The sequence below is a fragment of the Schistocerca nitens genome, chromosome 2, assembly GCF_023898315.1.
Source record: "Schistocerca nitens isolate TAMUIC-IGC-003100 chromosome 2, iqSchNite1.1, whole genome shotgun sequence".
In the NCBI taxonomy this organism is placed as follows: Eukaryota; Metazoa; Arthropoda; class Insecta; order Orthoptera; family Acrididae; genus Schistocerca; species Schistocerca nitens.
The window spans coordinates 965,875,171-965,901,789 of record NC_064615.1 but is presented as its reverse complement, the minus strand read 5'-3'; the positions used below and the strand labels follow the sequence as shown (position 1 = coordinate 965,901,789).

At 45.4% G+C, this 26,619-nt stretch overlaps 1 protein-coding gene across 3 annotated transcripts in view; it reads left to right on the top strand.

Annotated features, from left to right (window-relative positions):
* The window catches only part of LOC126237289 (UDP-glucosyltransferase 2-like), a 110,988-nt gene that overhangs the window by 18,526 nt on the left and 65,843 nt on the right, over positions 1-26,619 (top strand). Inside the window, exons 1-2 of one of the 3 annotated variants that reach the window (XM_049947236.1) lie at positions 4,465-4,509; positions 12,686-12,870. In XM_049947236.1, the coding sequence (XP_049803193.1) occupies positions 12,694-12,870 (177 nt within the window). In that variant the 5' untranslated portion in view covers positions 4,465-4,509; positions 12,686-12,693. Of the gene's footprint in view, positions 1-4,464; positions 4,510-12,259; positions 12,350-12,685; positions 12,871-26,619 lie in introns of those variants that run through there. The other 2 variants (XM_049947235.1, XM_049947237.1) reach the window with 2 other exon arrangements.

Below are 26,619 nucleotides of genomic sequence, written 5' to 3'. Positions count from 1 at the left end.
AGAACTTTAGATTTGGGGAGCGTATCCATCAAATGCTACTAGTATGACACTTTTCATACATGTCGAGAAAAAAATTAACGATAACGGAAGTTAGCTTCAAATGACAAAATCTTGTTTTTTGACTTACGCTTCGCATGTTAACAGTAATCTTTTTGTATTTGACAAATGGACAAAACATTCATGTCTTTCTCACTCGAGAATTACAAGCCACGTTGGCCTTAATCTACAGAGTCCTGTGGGGTGGGGAGATCTGGGGAGCACGTGATCGCTGCTCAGTTTTGAAACACAAACATTCACATGCACTAAATCCAAACAGCAAGCAAAATGTCGACAGCATTTTTAGTAAGGAGAATTGTATACACCTCGTGGCTGGCATCGAGTAGGATTTGGTGGCTGCATATCCTTAGCGTGAAGCGCTTGGAAACAAATCGTCTCATCTTGCCAAATGTGCGCTGGATATAGTTTTTTTTTTTGATAATTCAAAATGTTCACCACAAATAAAAATTTGAAGGCAAGCTGTAACTTAAGGTTTGGGTTGATATCTGAATTTGTAGACCGCGTGGTCTCGCCTAACGGAAATCACGTTATTCTGCAACCGATTAACTGAACCGAAAATTATAACCAGTACCTAATGGTCATTGCAAAAATAGCTAAGAGAAGAGAGTGTTGAGTTTAAAAAATTAATAACTTTTCTCCTTTATTGGATTTAGATTCCCCCCAAAGAAGGTGGGCTGGCAGCAGCTTAGTACACCGCTCTTTAGGTTACAGAATTTGTAAACCAGAAGAAGACAAATAATAAAAGCTGGCGATGAAAACGCTGACTTAAATTGTAAAATGGCGGAAAATTGTCGAAGGTAAAATATAAAACAAACGGGGCGATGCTAATAAAATACACAGGAAGCAGACAGGTAAAATAGGTGACATACAATTAAAAAACACGGCGACAGTCAGGTTTCAGTTCAGAAGAGAGAGAAAAATCACACCCAGCGACAGTATGATTTCTGTTTGCAACACTTCGGAAAAGACCCACAACACTGAACACTCACTTAAAACACTGCACTAAAAAGTTGGCACAAAGATGTAACAACATCCAAGGGCAGATGAGGGGAAAAAATGGGGAAGGAGAGGAAAAACGAAGTGGGGGGAGGGGAGGAGCCGATGGAGGGAGTGGACTCATAGGGGGGGGGGGGGGCGCAGGGCAGACACTACAGGGAGTGGGGAAAGGCTGAGGAGGGGAGTGCAAAAGGACTCGAGGAAGAGAAGGGAGACAGATAGAGGATGTAACAGTACCACACCCGTGCTGGCTCTCCTCTCTCCCTGACAGCTCAAGTCCCTATCTTCAGCCTTCCTCCCATCCAACTCCAAACACGTAAGCTTAAACTGTAATGCGCTCACCAAAGTTCCCACCTCAATGCAATGGTTAATTTTTTGTGATGATCTTCCAAATCTAACGTGCTTAACTCCACTATCCGTTTAGGTAAATGCATTAACTGTGCCCGCACCTTATCCAGCTGACTGTTGGGTTCCCTTCAAAAGAAATAGTGTCATCAAGGCCTTTAATAGCCTCAAACAAAAATTCAGTTGCCGCTCCTGGCTCACCCACCACCGCCGACGTGAAGTCAACCGGCTGAAGAACGGCAGCGCGCAAATGGGCTTCCAGTTCCGGGACACTGCCCTCAATCGATTGACGCCTTAATGCCAACTCGTAAACAAGGTGGTCCTTTGTCAGCAGGCCGATCCCCAGACACTGACTGCCATGACGATAAGCAACTGAAACAAGTAATAGCCAAAACAATATGGTGCCACAGAACACAAACGAAACAAAAGCGAAACTGACAGCAACTAGAATGGCAAGCACAAGCGTAATCACGCTCTGCTACCAATGAGACGCCCTGATAAACCCACAGGGCAGGACAGGACAGGTAGTTAAAGTTGTAGAAAGGGGCCAAAATAAGCGGCTGTCAGTTACATTCGAACATATAGCCTTTCATTTGATCAAACATTACAAGAGCCAAAGAAAACTTAAAAAAAAACACAGCTTTAGTTTTGGAACTTAATTAGCGGCTGAATGCGCCGTACAATCTCATGCATTAAGGGGAAGGCCACTTTAATTTGAAAACGGCTGAAAGTCAATAACTTAAAACTCAATCAAAATCAGAAATTTAAAAGGCAAAGCCTTATCTTAAAAGAGTTCCTTAATTAGGGTGAAGGCCCAAAGAATCTGAAACTTTAAGAGCAAAATAACTTAAATTCAAAATCGGCTGAAGGCCCAACACTTAAGACTCAATAACATTAATGTTAAAAATGCCAAAGGCTTTATATAAAACAGTTCTTAAATTAAGGCTGAAGGCCCAAACCATCTGACAGCTTAAGAGCAGAACAACTTTAATTCAAAATCTGGTAGAAGCCATGCAAGTACAAACAACAAGAACAAACAAGAAAAGGCAGTACATAGAAGGGCGCTCAGGGAATTCAAACACTAACCGACAGACAGTCAACGGACCCACCGACAAGATAACCTCCTCTTCACCCAACCAGCACACAACAGGGAGTTCAATGGAACAACGTAGAAGGTATTGGCACCCACAACCAATTAATTAGACATTGAGCTGTCGAACTACACACTATGCTAGACAGCGACAACACGATGAGGAAAATACACTGCCTGAATTTGCGTCAACGGCCAGAGCAGGTTACCGAAACGTTAACGGCCACAAGGCAGAAGACTCAGCTGATGCACTTCAATTCAAATAACCAAGTACAGTTAGACTCCACCGGAGGGTGGCTAAAATTTTCCAACCTGAAAACACACATTGTTGCTCGTAGGAATATCTCAACAGCCGACAACGAACTCCAAACGACACAATGTGAACAGTCCTGAGTTACTGGTGGATTCAGTCAAAACTGAACTTTCATGTCCAGGGACAGCGAGGCGCTAACCTCGTAGTAATGGGAACAGCACCACACACTCCGACACCACCCTGGTCAAACTACGCGCCGCGATTTCCTCGCTGCTCCACGCCAACCGCCCAACTGCCCGCACACAGCCCAGCCGGAAACTATAAGCGCCAGGCCAAAGATAGTCCAAGGTGCAGATATCGATACTCACTGCTGCTGCCACCCGCGGGAAGAGAGGATAACAGCATACTCTTGATAACCGCGTGAGACTAAACACAGAATACCAACCAAGGTTTAACCAACGCACAGCATGAGCCAGCCCGGCTCACTTACCCTTCTTTATAGGATTTTATTTGTCTGCTAATATTCTGGCTGCGATGATCACTAGAACAGCATGCGTAGATCTGGGGATGTGAAGGGACAGACGCATACGTCCATATAGGAAAAGAGGCGTGCAACTACACACACATGCCTCTTGTTGCATGACGCAAACACAGCCGGCCGGGGTGGCCGAGCGGTTCTAGGCGCTACAGTCTGGAACCGCGCGACCGCTACGGTCGCAGGTTCGAATCCTGCCTCGGGCATGGATGTGTGTGTTGTCCTTAGGTTAGTTAGGTTTAAGTAGTTCTAAGTTCTGGGGAACTGATGACCTCAGAAGTTAAGCCCCATAGTGCTCAGAGCCATTTGAACATTTGAACGCAAACACCAGCGCACAGCGACTAGGTGTGAGACGCACAGGTGTAAACATACCTAAGAGGAGGCCTCAAGTGTCTAACATCAATGCTGCACAGCGCTTTCTATCGCCTCAGTGAGTGCGGACCAATGCTCGTGTAGGAGAGGCAATGCATGTTGGTTCGCTAACAGCGTGGGGCAAGGAGCTATTACTTATGAGGCTAGTCTTTCGACAATTAGTCACATACGGGAAATGAATTAGCAACTGTGAATAATGACAACCATCAGCTGTAGAATAGAATGACGGCAAGAAAATTTGTGCCGGACCGATACTCGAACCCGGATTTCCCGCTTAACGCGAGCGGTCACCTTACCATTTTGCTATCTGTGCACGACTCACGGCGAAACCAAAACTTCCAAATCTCTTCAACCATGCGTCTACGGCCTCTACTCGTACATCTATAATTTATATTCCCGTACAGGTCATACGTTGTACTTGAAAGTCGCTTCCCAGTATCGGCAGTTAAATACGATATTGCAGTGCCTATGTTATTCTGATTAGGATGGAAAGTTCCTTTTGACGTGCACACATCCACCATAGCGAAGAACTACAGTTTATTTGCGTGATGCGTGATACCTTAGGAAACACCGTGACACACTTTCGCTTGGAACGTTATGCGATTCTGTTATCGTCTATGTTGACCGTGCGACTTTAACTGCCACCGGATAGCACTTTTTAGTTGCTGAAGCTAAGTTGTGTAGTTTTTTTTCCCATTCAGCTAATCTGCGATAACGCGCTCGTTAGCTCTGAAGTTATCGTTTACTTCTGACGTCCGGGGAGACTACGGAATCTATAAAGAAGGAAAACTTTGTGTGGCCGTCGATCAACTTGCACCGAAGCTGGTACCCTGCACCCAGTCGAACAGGCGAGCTTATGAGGTAAGGATACGTTTTATTTCTGCGTGTGCTGCTGCATCTATGGCCACCGCCGTCCTAGCAATAGGACGCAGTGTAATTCTCAGCCATTTTCTCCTGTATCACATGAACGCCGCTCTTGTAAGACTGAATGCATATGTCTCAGATAAAACTTCTATTGTCCTTTCGGTTCATTAGTGCAGATTCAGAACACTCTTTTTGTGATATTCTCATTCTCATTAGAAGGGGCTGAAAATCCGAATAGGTATCTAATATCACAAGTAGAATCAAATGATTTCAGCCACGGAATAATCTCTAACGCACGAGGGGTGTTCAATAAGTAACGCAACACTTCTTTCTGAAAGCACGTTGGTTATATTCAGGATTTCCGTACATCATATTATTCCCCACACTTTTGGTTATAAAACTCTATTTTTCAACATAATTTCCGTTCAGTGCGGCGGCCTTACGTCGCCTGTATGCCCGCACGGTACCAATCTACTGGTCGACGTCGGAGCCAATGTCTTGCTGCATCACTAATCTCTTCATGTACTGCTTCCCGTGTGTGCATCCTTCAGTGGGCCAAACAGATTGAAATCAGAAGGTGTGAGATCCGGGCTATAAGGTTGATAAGGAAAAACAGTTCAACGAAGTTCCGTGAGCTTCTTTCCAGTGCGCAGACGGGTGTGAACCCTTTGCATTGTCATGGAGAAGGAGAAATCCGTTTGTATTTTTGTGGAGACGAACACGCTGAAGTAGTTTCTTCGATTTCCTGAGTTGATCACTCCTGTCAGTTGCTCCCAATTTTACCACCTTTACATTTTTATGCTTACTGTGTCCAGTCCGCCAGCAGCAAAACGCAACTATTCGGCTGCCTTGAGAGAGTCACAGTTATTCCTGCCAGTTGCTCCTCGAGTTTGCTGATGTGTTTCGCCTGGTGACGAGGCATTTGTGACCTTAAGAGAGTCATAGTGACTCCTGCCAGTTGCTCCCCGTTTTTGGCCACCTTCACATTTCCATGCTCACTGTGACCAGTCCGCCAGCCGCAAAACGCAACTATTTGGCTGCCTTGAGAGAGCCACAGTTATTCCTGCTAGTTACTCCTACCATTGTCGATGCGACGACAACCCAAACGACAGACAGTCAACGGACCCATCGGCAAGCTATCCTCCGCTTCACCCGACCAGCACACAACAGGGAGTTCAATGGAACAACGCAGAGGAAGGACATCAAGCAGTGTAACCCCTTCAGAATCCCAGAAGATCGTCGCCATGACTTTACCTGCTGAGAGTGCGGGATAGAACGTTTTCGTCGGAATGGAGGTGGTGTGGCGCCACTTCATTGACTGCCGTTTTAAGCTACTTATTCTTTGACTTCTGAAACTTTATCATGATTGTGAATACGCTTTCATTGTTTGATGTGTTCTATATAATACGGTTCAACATAATGAATACAAAACTTATAGAAACCCAAACGAGTTTAATCCACAGTTTTATGCTACTACCTGTCACAAGCCAGACGCATTTTAGGCGCCGAGCATCAAGCGTCTTTTATATCTGCCGACACCCTTAAATACTCGCAACGATTAGGAACATTAAATACTGTGTGACAAACAGAGAGATGTCGCACCTTTACGTGAAGAACGTGGGAGACTTAAGCGAGAGTGCATTTGATTATGATATGTGAGCGCAGCTGTGAGTGGCAGCTGGTGGTTCTAATTTTCTTGTCTAGCCATTCCTGTTTTGCCAGTTAAGGCTTGGTATCAATTTCATTTTTTAGACGTCTGCATTCCTATTTGACTGCTTCGTTTTCTGAATTTTTTTATTTTTTACTTTGCCGTCAGTTACATTCAAGGAACAAGGGAAGATTAGGATTCAACGTCCCGCCGAAAGCTAAGTCATAAGAGGCACAACACACGCTCGGAATATTTCAGTAACACAGTCCAACAATGGAATTTATCCCAGAAGAAAAAATATTTGCTTGTTACGTATTTCAGTACTCTGACGACAGTGGTGAAACCAATTGTTCACTATCACCTAAACTGTCTTCTGGAAACACAGTTTTGTCTGCGCTTGGCCGCGTTATTATGCTGTCGCGGCGCTTATCACATTCTGTTATTTTAGGGATATTATGTCCTAGTGGTGGGGGTAGAGACGTGGGGGAGGGGGGGGAGAGATAGCCACTCGGAGTAGCTAAAGGAAAGTTGCATTTATATAAGTCAATCGACTATTTACCATCGACTGTCTCATTTTGAGATAACACAGTATGGGTTATTGACGTGTGTATAGTTGCTAACACGTTGTGTGTGTTTGAGTGTTTCTTACGTTCAGTGATGTCAAGATCTGTTGTTAATTCACCATATCTTTTCTATTATGTGTGTGGCAAGTTTATGACTATGTCTCAAAGACATCCCATTTCACCGATCGTCAAAAAACATACTCCTGAGGGAGAATTGTAACGGCTGCGGTTTCTCGTTGCTTTCAGTCGTTCTCAGTACTAGGAAAAAAGGCCATGTTGGCAAATGCTACAAGGCCACATCAATCAATAATCCAGATTGTCTCTCCAAGGAAAACGTTTCAGCCCCTCTTGAGGTCCCTTATGTAAGTCTGGCCTTGCCACAGTTACCCCTGCGATGTGGCTGTACCTTCAGTACGGTTATCTGTATCGTACAGGTACACATACCGACCCACCACGGCAAGGTATATGCTTCATGGGGGTATACGAGTGTCATATATTTACACATATTTTTTCGCAAGTACCTGTACGACATGTTTGGCCGTAACTGGTCCACTGCGTTTTTCTGCCGTACGACATGGCTCTGAGCACTATGGGACTTAACCTCTGAGGTCATCAGTCCCCTAGAACTTAGAACAAACGTAACTAACCTAAGGACATCACACACATCCATGCCCAAGGCAGGATTCGAACCTGCGACCGTAGCAGTCGCGTGGTTCTGGACTGAAGCGCCTAGAACCGCTCATCCACCGCGGCCAGCTCTGCAGTACGACCTAGACAAATATCTGCACGAGATTTTTTTTTTGTCAAGTGTTTTTAATGCTATAGAAGCATCAGATTGCAACCAGTGCTACTCGCCAAGTTACTAATTATACTGATTACTGTAGAACATCAGCACTAACGATACACACTACATCCTCGTGAATTGGCTTCGAATACATTTCCGCAAACTCACGTGTCGTTTTGTCAAATAATCTACTCTTTAGACCAGTAGTTGACGTTGCTGGAAAAGTATCGTCATTGAAAGGAGTATTTAACACTTCAATAGCAGAGGTCCGTTCCAAAACGTGATGACATTAAATTACTCTGTATTGATACTACAATATCCTCGAAGTGTGCAACCTCTCCCCCACTCTAACTTGCTGATTCTTTCTTGAAACAGTTTTCTTTGCTGGGGTCGGACATGGAAAAGGCATAATTAAGAGAGAGAACACGCTCCTTACGAAACCTGATCATGTTTCCCGGAACGAAGACGTGCCTCTTTCCTTTACGAATATAGAAGTTCTTCAATTTTAAGAGTAAAACGTTGTTTTGCAAAAAATAACAGCTCATACCATTTACTTAGTTTATTGCGTTCGTTAGCAACACACTTTCTAACAACGGTTGGACCCAGCCACACTCATGTTACCACACTGAATTTAATCCCACCTTGGCACTAAGTTGGCTGTTGCTATATTGCTTTTCCAAATTAAGCTGTGTCGCGCGTTCGCGGTACCCTCAACTATCGTTCAAATAAAAATGTAACCTGCACGGATGCTATAGATTGAACATGACCGTACTGATTTGTTCACCGATTTCGTGTGTAATTAGGTGTACCCAACCCGAATGCCCTTTTTGCCATTGCTAGCCTGCTTTTGATGTCCTCCTTGCTCCGTCCGTCATTGATTATTTTACTGCCTAGGTAGCAGAATTCCTCAACTTCATCTGCTTCGTGACCGTCGATCCTGATGTTAAGTTTCTCGCTTTTCTCATTTCTACTACTTCTCATTACTTTCGTCTTTCTTTGATTTATTCTGAGTGATATTCTGTACTCGTTAGATTGTTTATTCCACTCAGCAGATCATCTAATTCTTCTTTGCTTTCACTTAGGATAACAATGTTATCAGCGAATCGTATCACTGATATCCTTTCCCCTTGAATTTTAATTCCACTCCTGAACCTTTGTTTCATTTCCGTCATTGCTTCTTCGATGTATGTGGTTCTCTGACTTACAATGATGAATCATACACGAAATAAAAAGTAGCATATTTGTGCTACAAGCGTCCAATGTGAGCATTATTTCACGTGTGGCACACGTTCTGTTGATGATGGAGCCCTACCCAAATCATCATCACAGTATCTCGAGTTAGAAACGTCACACATTCTGCAATTATGTTGGTCAGCTGTTAGTGAAGGCTTGTGCAGACAATCTTTCACTAGCCCCAAAAAGAAGAAACTGCATGGTGTTTCATTGAGTCAACATGGAGGATATGTTAGACAAATTTCGTCGTCTCACCGCCTGCGAACTATTCGGCACTGTTAATAACCCTATGTAAGCAGTATAAAAAAAAAAAAAAACTTTGCCACTGAGAACAATTTCATTGGCAAATGAATTTGTCTAGTTCATTTCGTAGTTGCGTGCGAGTTACTTTTGCAAAGCGTAGGGTAACACGCTGGCTATTCGTGATCTGGCCAGCCAATTACAGAGTAGCATTTGAACTAAGAATGCCAACCATACACAGTAATGATCGACAGAAATAATAATCCTAATACTAATGAATTTATTTTTCCATTTATTTAAGGCTTTGTAATTATTAGCTGGTTCTTTTCCTTTCACGATACCGATCTGGTTTTTATTTTAAGTACTTTTGTTAATGTTCCCAGGCCAGAAGCTGATGTTTTAAATTCGTGCCTCTGCTTCAGGCCAGAGTATTTTATAAGTCATAGTCGAGCACTATAACTTACGTATGTATACATCTTCGTTCTTGTTGTATCTCGTGTGCGGCTTCGGCCAGCTATACTAAAAAAGAGGGCTTATTTCTACCTTCTTTGTCAGTAAAGCTATTTACTGCTTTTAAATCAATCCTTTAGCATTAATGTGCAATGCGAAAAGATGATTAGTTAATTTTTCTGTTGTTATTTTTGCTGGTAAAGTTGAAAATGTCACCTCCAAACAAAATAAAACTGTATATCTAGGCTCTGCACTGCCACAACGATAATATTTAATTCATCTAACTATATTGTCCTGTCGGGTACTAATGGATATTTTTATGAAATCTGGAAATGATACCTCCGAGGGAATAAAAAAGGAACCGAGGTAGCATTTACTACACAGCTTCCCACTCTATAAACTGCAACACTAAAAAACTGTATAAAAATGGTTTTTAGGGCTTCAAATCCACAACTCAGTGCAGTAATACTCAGCTGTATCTGTGACGCACAAATGTAGTATTTATGTCGTACATATATACTATTCGCCATTAAAATTGCTTCAACACGAAGATGACTTGCTACAGACGCAAAATTTAACTGACAGGAAGAAGATGCTGTGATATGCAAATGATTAGCTTTTCAGAGCATTCACACAGGGTTGGCACCCGTGGCGACACCTACAACGTGTTCACTTGAGGAAAGTTTTCAACCGGTTTCTAATACAGAAGCAGCAGTTGACCGGCGTTGCCTGGTGAAACGTTGTTGTGATGCCTCGTGTAACGAGGAGAAGTGCGTACCATCACGTTTCCAACTTTGATAAAGGTGGAAAAATGGAATAGTGAGTGTTTTTGTACCAATTTCCTCCAAGAAATATGATTGCCTTATTTTGTTACTTTGTGTTATAAAAGAACCCATGTAATTCCGTCATTATTGTTTATGTCTTATATGTACCTACTACTTTCATAGAAAATTCGATACGTACATGTTTCAGACATTGTAGTATTACTGACATGGAATCATGCTTTTGTACTGATTTCCACTACAGCAAGTTTTCTCATGGTGGAAATAGAATAAACAAGGCTACAACAATCTCGTTTGCATCTGACGAAAGTAAGTATATTTTCAGTCGGAAGTTAGATATCTCTCCTCCTCTAATGGAACACATTTGTATTTGTGTGTTTGCCATCAATTAATTTTTGTCTTGCCCCTTCACAGCGTTACAAAACATAGCTTCGTTAAAGGTCATCTGATCCCAACAATCGGTCATTTCCCCTTGTCAGTGGTACTTTACAGCTGCAGCGTTATGCACTCATTTTCCGTACTGACAATAAGTCACGACTAGCCTCACATTCCTGCGTGTTTCAGTAAGAGAGAACGAGTCTACTAGTATGAACCGACAGCAGCGCCACAGTTATGACTCTCCATACTCTCAGAACTGAAGTCGGAACAATGGAAGCCCAGTACGAGTGGTAACAGTGGCGTCTAGATATATGGAAATACAGCCTCAGCGTTAGACTCGTACTCGTTGCGTTTCTGATCTCTACTTCACAGTGTTTTTCTGTGTGTGCATGTAGATGTAGACCCGAAGCCTCTGAAAAAAGATTTAACATTAATTATTGCAAACTGAACTTCCCTCCTGGATTGTAAGGCCTCAGTATACGTGTACATCTATATCTATGCTCTGTGACACTATGACGTACGAGGTGCGACAATAAAGTAATGCGACTGATTTTCTTTGCAAGATGTGGCAACCCTGCAGGCTTGCGTAGGCACAATATCTTTGACCTTGGTCTATAAGCTGCTTCTAGTCCAAGCGGCACATCGATGTAACTGCTCAGTCGTGAGTTGTGTTGTAATAAGTTAACATGTGTTTGTGTCTCTCGTCACGGAAATGGAACCGCATTATATTGCGCAACGGTATGCCATTTCTTTTTGCGTTAAATGGGTGAAAACGCGACGACAACTTACAGTACGCTTCAGAAGGCTTTTGGAGAGGAGGTTATGTCAAGAGCTCAAATTTTTCGTTGGCATAAAATGTTTAGTGAAGGCGGAACGAATGTTGAAGATGAAAACTGCAGCGGACGACCATCAACCTCACGGACAGATGTCAACTTGGTCAGGGTGCGTGAACTCGTACGATCTGATCGAAGAATATCCGTAAAAATGATTGCAGAAGAACTGAACATCAATCGAGAAATGGTTCGTCTAATAATAACTGAAGATCTTCGTATGAGAAAGATTTGTACAGAAATGGTTCCCAAAAACGTCACACCGAAACAGCGAGAAACACTGAAAAATGTGGCAGCCTATCTGTAAGAGCAAACGGAAATCAGTCCAGAATTGTTGAGCCGTGCTATCACTGGTGATGAAAGTTGGTTTTTGCAGTACGATCCAGAGACAAAACGCCAAAGTTTGCAATGCTGCTCAAAGGGATCACCCAGACCAAGAAAAGTTCGCATGTCAAAGTCAAAAGTGAAATGCATGCTTATCTGCTTCTGTCATTCCAAGGGAATTGTTCATAAAGAGTGGGTACCTCCTGGACAAACAGTTATCCAATATTCGTAAAAGAGTTCTTCGTGTCCGTGCCAACATTGCTGATAATTGGATTCTGCATCATGATAATGCGCCAACCTATACTGCTCTGTCAGTACAGCAATTTTTAACCTCAAGACAAATTTCAGTACTACCACAGCCACCCTATTCACCAGATATCGCTCCGTGCGACTTTCTTCTATTCCCAAGAGTCAAAACGGCGGGGTCAAGGGACACCATTTTCGAACAACACGAGGTGTCCAAAAAGCTGTGACGAGGCTCATGGAGGATATTAAAGAAGATGAGTTCCAGAAATGTTACCATCAATGGCAGAAGCGCTGGAAAAAGTGTGTGCAATCAGAAGGGAACTACTTTGAAGGAGACGACACTAAACTTGACTAAAACGGTAAGCAACTTTTTTGTTCACATGTCTCATTACTGTACTGTCGCACCTCGTATGTCGTAGGCAGTACTTATCGTACCAAGCAGTTTGATAGCTCTCCGTTCCATTCACAGATGGAGCGTAGGTAAAGTGTTTATAAGACCATGTGCCACCTGTTGTTAGCCTATTTTTTTTCTATTAACCAATCTTCTCAGTAAGTTGTGTTTGTTCAGATTCAGAAGGTACTCACTTTTGCCTGTTCTTTTAAATGAATTGTAACACCTAACGTGCTCCAAGCACGATGCTCACGTCGAAATGGGTAATTCACTTGCTGCTACCAGACGACCGTGTTCATTGCAGGAGGAACCATGCTGCAAGTGGTCACGTTTTCGCTGCTGGCGGTGGTGAGCACGTCATCAGCAGCTAAGATCTTAGTGATCGCACCGTCACCGTCCTACAGCCACCAGGAGCCATTCCACATCCTGACAAAGGCTCTCCTGCAGAGGGGCCACCGAGTCACCCTCATGACGACAGACTCCATGAAGGTCAGCCAAAAGCGTATTATAAGCAACTGACTGTACAATCTAAGAAAAAAAAGACGCACCACGAAAGAATTATCTGGACGGGACGGAAATCGTCATTAGATGTAATGCAGAGACAAACAAATGATTATAGCTTCAGAAAAATCGGATGATTTATTCAAAAGAAAAAGCTTCATAAACTGAGCAAGTCAATAATGCGTTGGTCCATTTCTGGCCCTTATCCAAGCAGTTATTCGCTTAGCATTGACTGATAAAATTGTAAGATGTCTTGCTAAGGGGTACCGTGCCAAATTCTGACCACTTGGGGGTTTATATCGTCAAAATTCCAGTCCATAATGCTCCAAAGATTCACAATTTGGAAGAGATCCGGCGACCTTGCTGGCCAAGGCAGGGTTTGGCAGGCAGGAAGACAAGCAGCAGAGGCTCTCACCGAGTGTGGGCGGGCATTATCTTGCTGAAATGTAAGGTCACAATATCGTCGACGTACCGCTGCGTTCTAAGGGTGCCGCGGATGACAACCAAAGTGGTCCTTCTTTAAAAAGAAATAGCGCCCCAGACCATGACTCCTGGTTGTTGGGCCCTATGGTGGGCGACAGTTAAGTTGGCTTCCCGCCGCCGTGTGGGGCGTCTTCGGCCTGGAATCTCACTGACTGGAGTAGAATTGTCATCAGAGATGAGTCCCGCTTCGAGCTGAGCCCCGGTGACCAGCTTAGACGTGTCTGGAGACACCCTGAACAGCGCCCGCCACACAGCCCGACAACCAGGACTGATGGTCTGGGGTGCTATTTCTTTTCGTAGCTTCTCTACCAGGTCTTTTGCCAAGGTATGCGGGTGGTAAAAGTTGTACGCTTCGGGGAATTGCTCTTTTCACAGACACTTGAATCAAAAAATGGTTCAAATGGCTCTGAGCACTATGGGACTTAACATCTGAGGTCATCAGTCCCCTAGAACTTAGAACTACTTAAACCTATCTAACCCTAGGACGTCACATACACCCATGCCCGAGGCAGGATTCGAACCTGCGACCGTAGCGTTCGCGCGGTTCCAGGGTTTCGAGGTTTGAGAGTGCAACAGCCTCTGCTGCCTCAGCATTTTGCCGGCCGGGGTGGCCGAGCGGTTCTAGGCGCTTCAGTCTGGAACCGCGAGACCGCTGCGGTCGCAGGTTCGAATCCTGACTCGGGCATGGATGTGTGTGATGTTCTTAGGTTAGTTAGGTTTAAGAGGTTCTAAGTTCTATGGGACTGATGACCTCAGATATTAAGTCCCATAGTGCTCAGATCCATTTGAACCATTTTGGACCTCAGCATTTTCCGAATGATGTGTCTTTTCTGTCCTTCATTCACTAACTGGGTACATAATCCTCCAGACCACGAGTTACGATCCGCTTAAACTTTACCCATAATTCCTCTGCGCCCATCTTACTGGAAATAAGTGATGTCAATTAACTTTCTAAGTCACTTGCTAACAATGCTTATCTCCGCTATCTATGAGAAATACGCTCCTAGCCTTTTTGACTGTTTTATTAACTTTCGTAGACACAGTTGCTATCATAACACGATGATCACTGGCCCTCATTTCTACTCCTACATCGTTAAGTAGTGTGTAAGCTTAGGGACTGATGACCTTAGCAGTTAAGTCCCATAAGATTTCACACACATTTGAACATTTTTACTCCTATAACGATAAGGTCCTGTGTGTTTTTTAGCCAGAAGGTCTAAGATGTTTCGATTGCATGTCGGCTGTTAAATTGGCTGCTCAGGACAGTTTCCAGAAGACGTGTTCAAAAGTGCATCGCACGACTGTCTATGTGCACCCCCTGCAATGAATCCATAGACATCCCTGTCTATATTCGGTAGGAGATTCTGCTCATACTAGGCTTGTCTGCTCTCTTCTTCAGTAGATCCGTCCAGTGTGGGACCTGCATCAGAATGGACTGAAGGAGAACATCTAAAAAGTGAAAAGGAGGGCAGCTCGTTTTGTATTATCGCGAAATATGGGAGAGAGGACCACGGATTTGATACACGAATTGGAGTGGCTACAATTAGAACAAAGACGTTTTTCATTGTGACAGAATATTCTCACGAAATTCACTTTCGCCTTAGAGCTTTGAAAATGTTATGTCAGCGTCCACTTATAAAGAGAGAAATGATCATCATAATGAAATAAGGGCAATCAGAGTCGCGCGGAAAGATATAAGTGCTCATGTTTCCCCCGCATTGTTCTTCCAAGCAGTTCATTGTGGTTTTCAGAGTCATCATGTCATTAATTGTAAATAAAACTTCAGTGATTTTTGGATGTAATGATGCACAATCAAGCAAATAAACTACTGCACATCACCTGATAAGGAAGGGCTGAAGACAAGTTGTTTCCTAATGGGTCTCAAATTATTGTGTTGTAAATTTTTGTTGCGGTACGTTTTGCAGAAAAATACGTCTGACGTAGCGGTTGCAGTTCACATACGTACTAATCGATACCAAAGTGATTTCACAATGGTAGCGTCTAACAAGAGTACAGCAATCATTAATGCACAGTTCGTAGCGGGGCCCGATTGGAAACACTACATTTTCGTTACTTAGCATCTAGGAACGTGGTTGACCGAAGGAAGTATGATTTCTAGACATTAAAAACTAAGGAATGGTGAGTATTCCAGCACTTCTGCACGAATCGTGGATCAGATTCTGTAACCTCAAGCGGAACCTATGTACAAAGCTGTGATAACGTTACAGCTACGTGAAGATGAAAACGATCATCAGATGCTATAGTTTTACTGGGTACTTCAGAACTGACTGACTTCAGCGTGGTGTCCTACTCTGCAACTTAGTCCCACACATGTTTCACTGTTCTGACAACTCGAATTATACATCCTACATGCTATACTATGACAAATTCACTTTCCCAAGACCAATCTCGACACTGTTGCAGCTCACAAGCATGTTTTTTGGTACTGATGCGGCATTCTGTTTACACATTTTCACTTCTTTCGACCCGTCTGTGTGAATGAGCCTTGCATTATATTAAAGTTTCTGCTGGCATATATATATATATACACTCCTGGAAATTGAAATAAGAACACCGTGAATTCATTGTCCCAGGAAGGGGAAACTTTATTGACACATTCCTGGGGTCAGATACATCACATGATCACACTGACAGAACCACAGGCACATAGAGACAGGCAACAGAGAATGCACAATGTCGGCACTAGTACAGTGTATATCCACCTTTCGCAGCAATGCAGGCTGCTATTCTCCCATGGAGACGATCGTAGAGATGCTGGATGTAGTCCTGTGGAACGGCTTGCCATGCCATTTCCACCTGGCGCCTCAGTTGAACCAGCGTTCGTGCTGGACGTGCAGACCGCGTGAGACGACGCTTCATCCAGTCCCAAACATGCTCAATGGGGGACAGATCCGGAGATCTTGCTGGCCAGGGTAGTTGACGTACACCTTCTAGAGCACGTTGGGTGGCACGGGATACATGCGGACGTGCATTGTCCTGTTGGAACAGCAAGTTCCCTTGCCGGTCTAGGAATGGTAGAACGATGGGTTCGATGACGGTTTGGATGTACCGTGCACTATTCAGTGTCCCCTCGACGATCACCAGTGGTGTACGGCCAGTGTAGGAGATCGCTCCCCACACCATGATGCCGGGTGTTGGCCCTGTGTGCCTCGGTCGTATGCAGTCCTGATTGTGGCGCTCACCTGCACGGCGCCAAACACGCATACGACCATCATTGGCACCAAGGCAGAAGCGACTCTCATCGCTGAAGACGACACGTCTCCATTCGTCCCTCCATTCACGCCTGTCGCGACACCACTGGAGGCGGGCTGCACGATGTTGGGGCGTGAGCGGAAGACGGCCTAACGGTGTGCGGGACCGTAGCCCAGCTTCATGGAGACGGTTGCGAATGGTCCTCGCCGATACCCCAGGAGCAACAGTGTCCCTAATTTGCTGGGAAGTGGCGGTGCGGTCCCCTACGGCACTGCGTAGGATCCTACGGTCTTGGCGTGCATCCGTGCGTCGCTGCGGTCCGGTCCCAGGTCGACGGGCACGTGCACCTTCCGCCGACCACTGGCAACAACATCGATGTACTGTGGAGACCTCACGCCCCACGTGTTGAGCAATTCGGCGGTACGTCCACCCGGCCTCCCGCATGCCCACTATACGCCCTCGCTCAAAGTCCGTCAACTGCACATACGGTTCACGTCCACGCTGTCGCGGCATGCTACCAGTGTTAAAGACTGCGATGGAGCTCCGTATGCCACGGCAAACTGGCTGACACTGACGGCGGCGGTGCACAAATGCTGCGCAGCTAGCGCCATTCGACGGCCAACACCGCGGTTCCTGGTGTGTCCGCTGTGCCGTGCGTGTGATCATTGCTTGTACAGCCCTCTCGCAGTGTCCGGAGCAAGTATGGTGGGTCTGACACACCGGTGTCAATGTGTTCTTTTTTCCATTTCCAGGAATATATATATATATATATATATATATATATATATATATATATATACTAGTTCACCACGTCAGCATAAGAAAACTAACTGTAACGTAACTCCAGTAATTCTACTCTAGGAAAATAAAAGCAATGTGTGTGATCGAATAACAGAAAATATAGCATTTACTTTGTTATGGTTTCATACGGTTCAATGGCCTGGACATGTGTTTCAAGTAGACGCCATTTAGGCAACTTACATGTCTGTAACCTACTCCAGCTACCCAACCTTGGAAAGATGACCTCCAGTTCACCGTGGAGTCAGAACCTTGTGTTTTTTTCTGCTGACTCTTCACTTCGTTGAGAGGTGAAGCTTAGGTTGAAACGCAGAGTGAAAACTCTGTGGTCCGACTGTGATTCTATCCCGCAACCTGTCGAATTACAGGCACGCGCTATGCGGCCAGACAACCACTCCCCACTGCTTTCTCTGTTGCTGTGTTGTTAAGATCATCCTAATAAATTATCTGTGGTATAATCTATTTTTTTCGCTGTATAGTATGCATGTTACTTTCACATTGTGGAAGACGTGTCTAAGGGTCAGACAGTTGCAGTATCAAGTCTAATTTTAGGGTATAAGTACGTGCTGTTCTTCATTTGGTTGCACTGTGAAGCCTTCGTACTTCGTTACTGAATATTTTTGGAGTTTGATCGCTGAGAGCAGAACCTCGCAAATTGTTAACAACTCATTTTGGCCATTTTCAAGACTACTCAGTAAGTAATGTCAAGCAAAAAAAAAGGTAAACACTGCTGGCATGTTTTACTTTTAAATTTGGTTGAGACCATTGTGCAGTTGAAGCTACGAGAAGGATTTGACAAATTCCATTTGTCATATGTATGGGAGGGAGGTATTTCTTGGGAAGACTGCACATACATGAATTTCTCGTTTCTAAGGAGAAAAATTCGACTTTTGTGATGAACACCTCTTTTGGTGAAAACTCTAGAATCGGCTTGTTCACAATAATCGTCGCCAAACAAAATGGGAAATGACATATCTTATTTCACTACTGGCCATTAAAATTGCTACACCAAGAACAAATGCAGATGATAAACCGGTATTCAGTGGACAAATATATTATACTAGAACTGACATGTGATTATATTTTCACGCAATTTGGGTGCATAGATCCTGAGAAATCAGTACCCAGAACAACCACCTCTGGCCGTAATAACGGCCTTGATACGCCTGGGCATTGTCAAAAGGAACTTGGATGGCGTGTATAGGTACAGCTGCCCATGCAGCTTCAACACGATACCACAGTTCATCAAGAGTAGTGACTGGCGTATTGTGACCAGCCAGTTGCTCGGCCACTATTGACATGACGTTTTCAATTGGTGAGAGATCTGGAGAATGTGCTGGCCAGGGCAGCAGTCGAACATTTTCTATATCCAGAAATGCCCGTACAGGACCTGCAACATGCGGTCGTGTATTATCCTGCTGAAATGTTGGGTTTCGCAGGGATCGAATGAAGGGTAGAGCCACGGGTCGTAACACATTTGAAATGTAGCGTCCACTGTTCAAAGTGCCGTCAATGCGAACAAGAGGTGACCGAGACGTGTAACCAATGGCACCCCATACCATCACGCCGGGTGATACGCCAGTATGGCGATGACGAATACACGCTTCCAATGTGCGTTACCCGCGATGTCGCCAAACACGGAGGCGACCATCATGATGCTGTAAACATAACCTGGATTCATCCGAAAAAATGACGTTTTGCCATTAGTGGGCCCAGGTTCGTCGTTGAGTACACCATCGCAGGCGCTCCTGTCTGTTATGCAGCGTCAAGTGTAACCGCAGCCATAGTCTCCGAGCTGATAGTCCACGCTGCTGTAAACGTCGTCGAACTGTTCGAGCAGATGGTTGTTGTCTTGCAAACGGCCCCATCTGTTGACTCAGGGATCGAGACGTGGCTGCACGATCCGTTACAGCCATGCGGATAAGATGCCTGTCATCTCGACTGCTAGTGATACGAGGCCGTTGGGATCCAGCACGGCGTTCCGTATTACCCTTCTGAACCCACCGTTTCCATATTCTGGTAACAGTCATTGGATCTCGACCATGGGATCCAGCACGGCGTTCCGTATTATCCTTCTGAACCCACCGATTCCATATTCTGGTAACAATCATTGGATCTCGACCAACGCGACCAGCTATGTCGCGATACGAATAACCGCAATCGTGATAGGCTAGAATCCGACCTTTGTCAAAGTCGGAAACGTGATGATACGCATTTCTCCTCCTTACACGAGGCATCACAACAACGTTTCACCAGGCAACGCAGGTCAACTGCTGTTTGTGCATGAGAAATCGGTTGGCAACTTTCCTCATGTCAGCACGTTGTAGGTGTCGCCACCGGCGCCAACCTTGTGTGAATGCTCTGAAAAGCTAATCATTTGCATATCACAGCATCTTCTTCCTGTCGGTTAAATTTCGCGTCTGTGGCACGTCATCTTCGTGATGTAGCAATTTTAATGGCTAGTAGTGTACTTTACTCTCTATTACTCCTATCTGAACACGAGCTAAGAGTCGTCTTCCTATTAGTACTCTCCAAATCTGCGACCCAAATGGGGGCCGACCACCGATGGACAGCGTTGACAAGGGTAGCTGAACTCTGTCTTGCTGGCGGGAGGGGGGGGGGGACTAGGTGGCGTGAGGAGCCGGGGGCCGCAACTGGGACTGACACCGAGCTCTCGGTCGCTCCCCGACATGTGTCCTGCGCTCGGAGGGGAACGTCGGTCGGAAAACCCCGGAAAAGGCACCCACCCTCTTCCTGTGCCAGTCCGACGAAAAATACAGAGGGTGATGTACATCTACATCTACATCCATACTCCGCAAGCCACCTAACGGTGTGTGGCGGAGGGTACTTTGAGCACTTCTATCGGTTCTCCCTTCTATTCCAGTCTCGTACTGTTTGCTGAAAGAAAGATTGTCGGTACGCCTCTGTGTGGCCTCTAATCTCTCTGATCTTATCCTCATGGTCTGTTCGCGAGATATACTGCTTGACTCCTAGCTGAAGGTATGTTCTCGAGACTTCAACAAAAGCGTGTACCGAGCTAGTGAGCGTCTCTGCTGCAGAGTCTTCCACTGGAGTTTATCTATCATCTCCGTAACGCTTTCGCGATTACTAAATGATCCTGTAACGAAGCGCGCTGCACTCCGTTGGATCTTCTCTATCTCTTCTATCAACCCTATCTGGTACGGATCCCACACTGGTGAGCAGTATTCAAGCAGTGGGCGAACACGCGTACTGTAACCTACTTCCTTTGTTTTCGGATTGCATTTCCTTAGGATTCTTCCAATGAATCACAGTCTGGCATCTGCTTTACCGACGATCAACTTTATATGATCATTCCATTTTAAATCACTCCTAATGCCTACTCCCAGACAATTTATGGAATTAACCGCTTCCAGTTGCCGACCTGCTATATTGTAGCTAAATGATAAAGGATATTTCTTTCTATGTATTCGCAGCACATTACACTTGTATACATTGAGATTCAATTGCCATTCCCTGCACCATGCGTCAATTCGTTGCAGATCCTCCTGCTTTCCAGTACAATTTTCCATTGTTAGAACCTCTCTGTATACCACAGCATCATCCACAAAAAGCCTCAGTGAACTTCCGATGTCATCCACAAGGTCATTTATGTATATCGTGAATAACAACGGTCCTACTGCACTCCACTGCGGCACACCTGAAATCACTCTTACTTCGGAAGACTTCTCTCAATTGAGAATGACATGCTGTGTTCTGTTATCTAGGAACTCTTGAATCCAATCACACAATTGGTCTGATAGTCCATACGCTCTTACTTTGTTCATTAAACGACTGTGGGGAACTGTATCGAACGCCTTGCGGAAGTCAAGAAACACGGCATCTACCTGGGAACCCGTGTCTATGGCCGTCTGAGACTCGTGGACGAATAGCGCGAGCTGCGTTTCACACGATCGTCTTTTTCGAAACCCATGCTGATTCCTACAGAGTCGATTTCTTGTCTCCATAAAAGTCATTATACTCGAGCATAATGACTACGACGGCTACAATGACGATGATGACGGCGCCCGTACCACTGCGGGCGCCGGGACGAGCACCGCGAAGTTTAGCTGCAGCGGCAGCGAAGGCGATGCGTCCAGCTCCACCGGTTCCACTGTCGGTGCCGAACAAGTACCCGGAGGTGGCTGCACCAGCCTCACGATCCCGGTAGGATGCGAATCAGGGGGTCAGATAATCTGTAGAAGAATCTCGCAGTCGACAAGCACGAATCTGGTTTTGATGGCGGCGCAGCAACCCAGCGGGACCTTTAACTAAATACATGTTAGCGCCCAAATTTCGAAGAAACGTTTCTGTCCCGCAGCGCCTTGTGCGACAAAAACTGAAAAGAATAGAATCACTAGGCGCAAAGCGACACTTGTGGAGCGTGGGAGGCGCTATGCGCTGCGTTAAGTGCAGCAGCTGGAGCAGTGTGCAGTGGTGCCGGACATGTAGAAGCCCCACCGGCGACGGGCCGTCACTGGGCTGGGAAAAGTACGTTTGGAGGAAGACCATCAGCGCTTGCTCCCACGTGTGTGAGGCATATAGTTTGTTCACCTGTTGCTTGAGCGCACGCACAATTCGTTCAGATTCTCCGTTCCACTGACATGGGAACCTCCCCATCGCACCCCCCTCAGATTTAGTTATAAGTTGGCACAGTGGATAGGCCTTGAAAAACTGAACACAGATCAATCGAGAAAACAGGAAGAAGTTGTGTGGAACTATGAAAAAAATAAGCAAAATATACAAACTGAGTAGTCCACGGGCCGCATAGGCAACATCATGGACAAAATGAGCTCAGGAGCGTCGTGCTCCCGTGGCAGCGTGAGCAGCTGCAGCACGAGAGGTCCTTGGTTCAAGTCTTCCCTCGAGTGAAAACTTTATTTTCTTTATTTTTGCATAGTTATTATCTGTCCGTTCGTTCATTCACGTCTCTGTTCACTGTAATTAGTTTAGTGTCTGTGTTTTGCGACCGTGCGATTAGTACACGAAAGGACGTGCCTCTCCAATGGGAACCGAAAACATTTGATCGCAAGGTCATACGTCAACCGATTCCTCCACAGGAAAACACATCTGATATATTCTATACGACACTGGTGACAGCATGTGCGTCACATGACAGGAATATGTTGTCGACCCACCTAACTTGTACACTTGGCGAAGGGGTAAAAAGATTCTTCTACCTTGCCCGATTTAGGTTTTCTTGTGGATGTGATAATCACTCCCAAAAAAGTGATGAAAACATAAGAGTTTGTCACATAAACTGAAAATAAAAAATTAAACTTTTCACTCGTTGGAAGATTTGAACCAAGGACCTTTCGTTCCGCAGCTGTTCACGTTGCCACGAGACCACGGCGCTCCTGCTTTCCCATTGTCCTTGACGTTGCCTATCTTCCCATGAACTACTCAGTTTCTATATTTTGCTTATTTTTTCACAGTTCCACAACTTCTTCCTGTTTTCTCAATTGATCTGTTTCAGTTTTTGAAGACCTATCCACTGTGCCAACTTATAACTAAATCTGAGGGGGGTGCGATGGGGAGGTTCCCTTGTGAGAATGAAACGGAGCAATGATAAGGTGAATGGTACCACTGAGTGTAGAAAACTGTTCAAAGTCCTGAGCCGTAAACTTATGTGGAAAGTTCGAATGGACACTACACACGCCGCGCGGGATTAGCCGAGCGGTCTGGGGCGCTGCAGTCATCGACTGTGCGGCTGGTCCCGGCTGAGGTTCGAGTCCTCCCTCGGGCATGGGTGTGTGTGTTTGTCCTTAGGATAATTTAAGTTAATTAGTGTTTAAGCTTAGAGACTGATGACCTTAGCAGTTAAGACCCATAAGATTTCACACACATTTGAACTTTATTTTTTGCACTGCAAACGGATATTTGTTAGCGAATAGCCAATGTGTGTTGCAAAAGGGACCAGCAAAGTCAATATGCACTCGCTGCCACGGAGGTTGTGACACTGGCCAAGCTGAAAGCGTTTGCGGTGGGGCCGATGGATTCCAGCACAAGTGCGACACTGTGACGTCATGTTTTCAATGTGAGTGTCCCGGCCAAGTAGAGTGCTGACGCGCTGCCTGTTTTGTGCGCATTATTTCCCAATGTCCTTGGTGGAGCAATCGCAACACATCTTTTTGCAGCATTTTAGGAATAGGCACATGCGAGTGTCCAGAAACATTTTGGAATGAAATCACACCAAATGCTGGACGGAGCGGCTATGCCGACGAGCAAGATATCCGCGCAGATAAGAATTCTGAATGTTTTTCACTGGAGGAGATCAAGCAGTACGGATGCAGTGCAACAAATGTTTCGTCAGGGTCTGCTTCTGTGGGCTGCACAGTTTTCGTATAGTTCAGTGGAAAAGTCTGTAAAAGATCAGTGTCCTGCGCAATGATCTGATAACAAGATGCAGCAGTAGCATCGAATTCAGAATCAAGCCAACGGGAAGGCAAGGAAGGGCGTCAGCATTTGCGTGCTTTGAGGCGGCCGGTATAGTATATCAAATGGTTCAAATGGCTCTGAGCACTATGGGACTTAACTGCTGTGGTCACCAGTCCCCTAGAACTTAGAACTACCTAAACCTAACTAACCTAAGGACGTCACACACATCCATGCCCGAGGCAGGATTCGAACCTGTGACCGTAGCGGTCACGCGGTTAAAGACTGTAGCGGCTAGAACCGCACGGCCACTCCGGCCGGCTATAATATATCATACTGATACTGTTGCAACAACAACGCCCAATGTTGCAGTTTATGAGCCGTGCATGATGAACAGACTTGGACGGATCAGACCAAGGCTGAAATAGCTCATGGCGCGTCAGTAGGTACAACTTCCGACCAAACAGATAATGGTGAAACTTTGTCTCACCGCATGTAATAGCGAGCACTTCCTTCTTGATTCAGGAATAATTACACTGAGTCTTGATCAGTAACTTTCTGTGAACGAATTCTGTGCAAGAGCACAGTTCCAATTCTGTACGAAGAACCATACACTGCCAAAACCATACGGTTAGCGGTATCGAAATGAACAGGGCATCTCTCGCTCAAGAAGGCATTTTTAAGTTTCTGGAATACATTCTGACATTCTTTGATCCAAACAAAGGCACATTCTTCCAGCGCAGACGATGCAACGGAGCCGGGATCTGGACTGCGTTGGGTATAAACCGGATATAATATGCCAACTTCCCAAGAACTGACTGAAATTCTGTCACGTTCGGAGGAGCAGGGAGGTCCCCGAGGCCCAGCATATTTGAGGAAAGGGGATTAACATGACCTACGTACTGAATTTCAGTCAGAGAAAGGCGGTATTTCAAATCAGCAGCTGAAAGCATTTGAAAAAGCGTACGAAGGGTATTGATATGTTGCTCCGATTCATGTCCTGACACCATAATATCGTCCAAGTAACTTGAACAGAGTGAAATACTTGCAATAAGTTGTTCTAAGTAGCGTTGGAATATGGCAGGCGCGGAAGTGCTGCCAGAGGGTAAGGTCAAAAATTTGACCATCGCTAACTGTGTGTTGACCACAAACACTTTCTGAGATTCCTCGCCGGCCGTGGTGGCCGAGCGGTTCCAGGCGCTTCAGTCTTGAACCTCGCGACCGCTACGGTCGCAGGTTCGAATCCTGCCTCGGGCATGGATGTGTGTGATGTCCTTAGGTTAGTTGGGTTTAAGTAGTTCTATGTTCTAGGGGACTGATGATCGCAGATGTTAAGTCCCATAGTGCTCAGAGCCATTTCAACCATTTTTTGAGATTCCTCGTCTCGCGGAATTTGTAAATACGCAACGTGTAAATCAAATTTTGAAAAATAGCGGCCTGCACCCAGCCTGTCCATTAATTACTCAGGGCTAGGCAACAGAAGGTATCAATCATTGTTTGTGTATCCACATTGGATTTAAAGTAACACAAATACGAAGTCTTCCAGAAGGCTTTGGTAAGATTAATAAGGGAGAAGCCCATTGATTAGCCTAGGAAGGAGCAATAACACCATTGTCTTGACATTCTCTAAGGTCATTTTCAGTTTTCTCTCGAAGAGCATGAACTACGGGGACACGCCCGAAAAAACCTGATTGTCCTTCACTGTAACGATCGCCACAAAATTACACACATCAAAAAAAGTTTTGCATCGCCCCGGTTCCAAAAACTCCTGAAGATAGACCTTGGCTGTGGATACTGTATCACAGACACAGTCCCTTTGACTGTTTAGAGATGTCACTACACCCGCCCAAAGTTGTACACAACCATGCATGAGCAGCGTCTATTAGACGGAGGGGTCTGACAACCGATCAGTTCCAGTCATTCCACCAGGATGGAGGTACACGGCTCGTGGTGTCTGTAGTTCAGCCATGCCTAGACTGTCAATTCCGAGGTTCGATCGCTTCCGCATTGCTTCTTTGTGCCAGGAGGGGCTCTCAACAAGAAAAGTGTACAGGTGTCTCGGAGTTAATCAAAGCGATGTTGTTCGGACATGGAGGAGACGCAGAGAGACAGGAACTGTTGATGACATACCTCGCTCTGGCCGCCCAAGGGCTTCTGCTACACTGGATGACGGTTGCCTACGGATTATGGCTCGAAGGGTCCCTGATAGCAACGCCAACATATTGAATAATGCTTTTCGTGAAGCGACAGGACGTCGTATTACGACTCAAACTGTGCGCAATAGACTGCATGATGCGCAACTTCACTCCCGACGTCCATGGCGAGGTCTATCTTTGCAACAACGACACCATACAGCGCGGCACAGATGGGCTCAACAAAATGCCGAAAGGACCGCTCAGGATTGGCATCACGTTCTCTTCACCCATTAGTGTCCCATATGCCTTCAACAAGACAATCGTCGGAGATGTGTTTGGAGGCAACCCGGTCAGGCTGAACGCCTTAGACACACTGTTCAGCGAGTGCAGGAAGGTGGAGGTTCCCTGCTGTTTTGCGGTGGCATTTTGTAGGGCCGACATACACCGCTGATCTTCATGGAAGGCGCTGTAACGGCTGTACGATACGTGAATGCCATCTTTCGACCGATACTGTAACCATATCGGCAGCCTATTGGCGAGGCATTCGTCTTCATGGACGACAATTCGCACCTCCATCGTGAACATCTTCTGAATGACTTCCTTCAGGATAACGATGTCACTCGACTAGAGTGCCCAGTATGTTCTCCTGACATGAACCCTATCGAACATACTGGGATAGTTTGAAAAGGGCTTTTTATGGACGACGTGACCCACC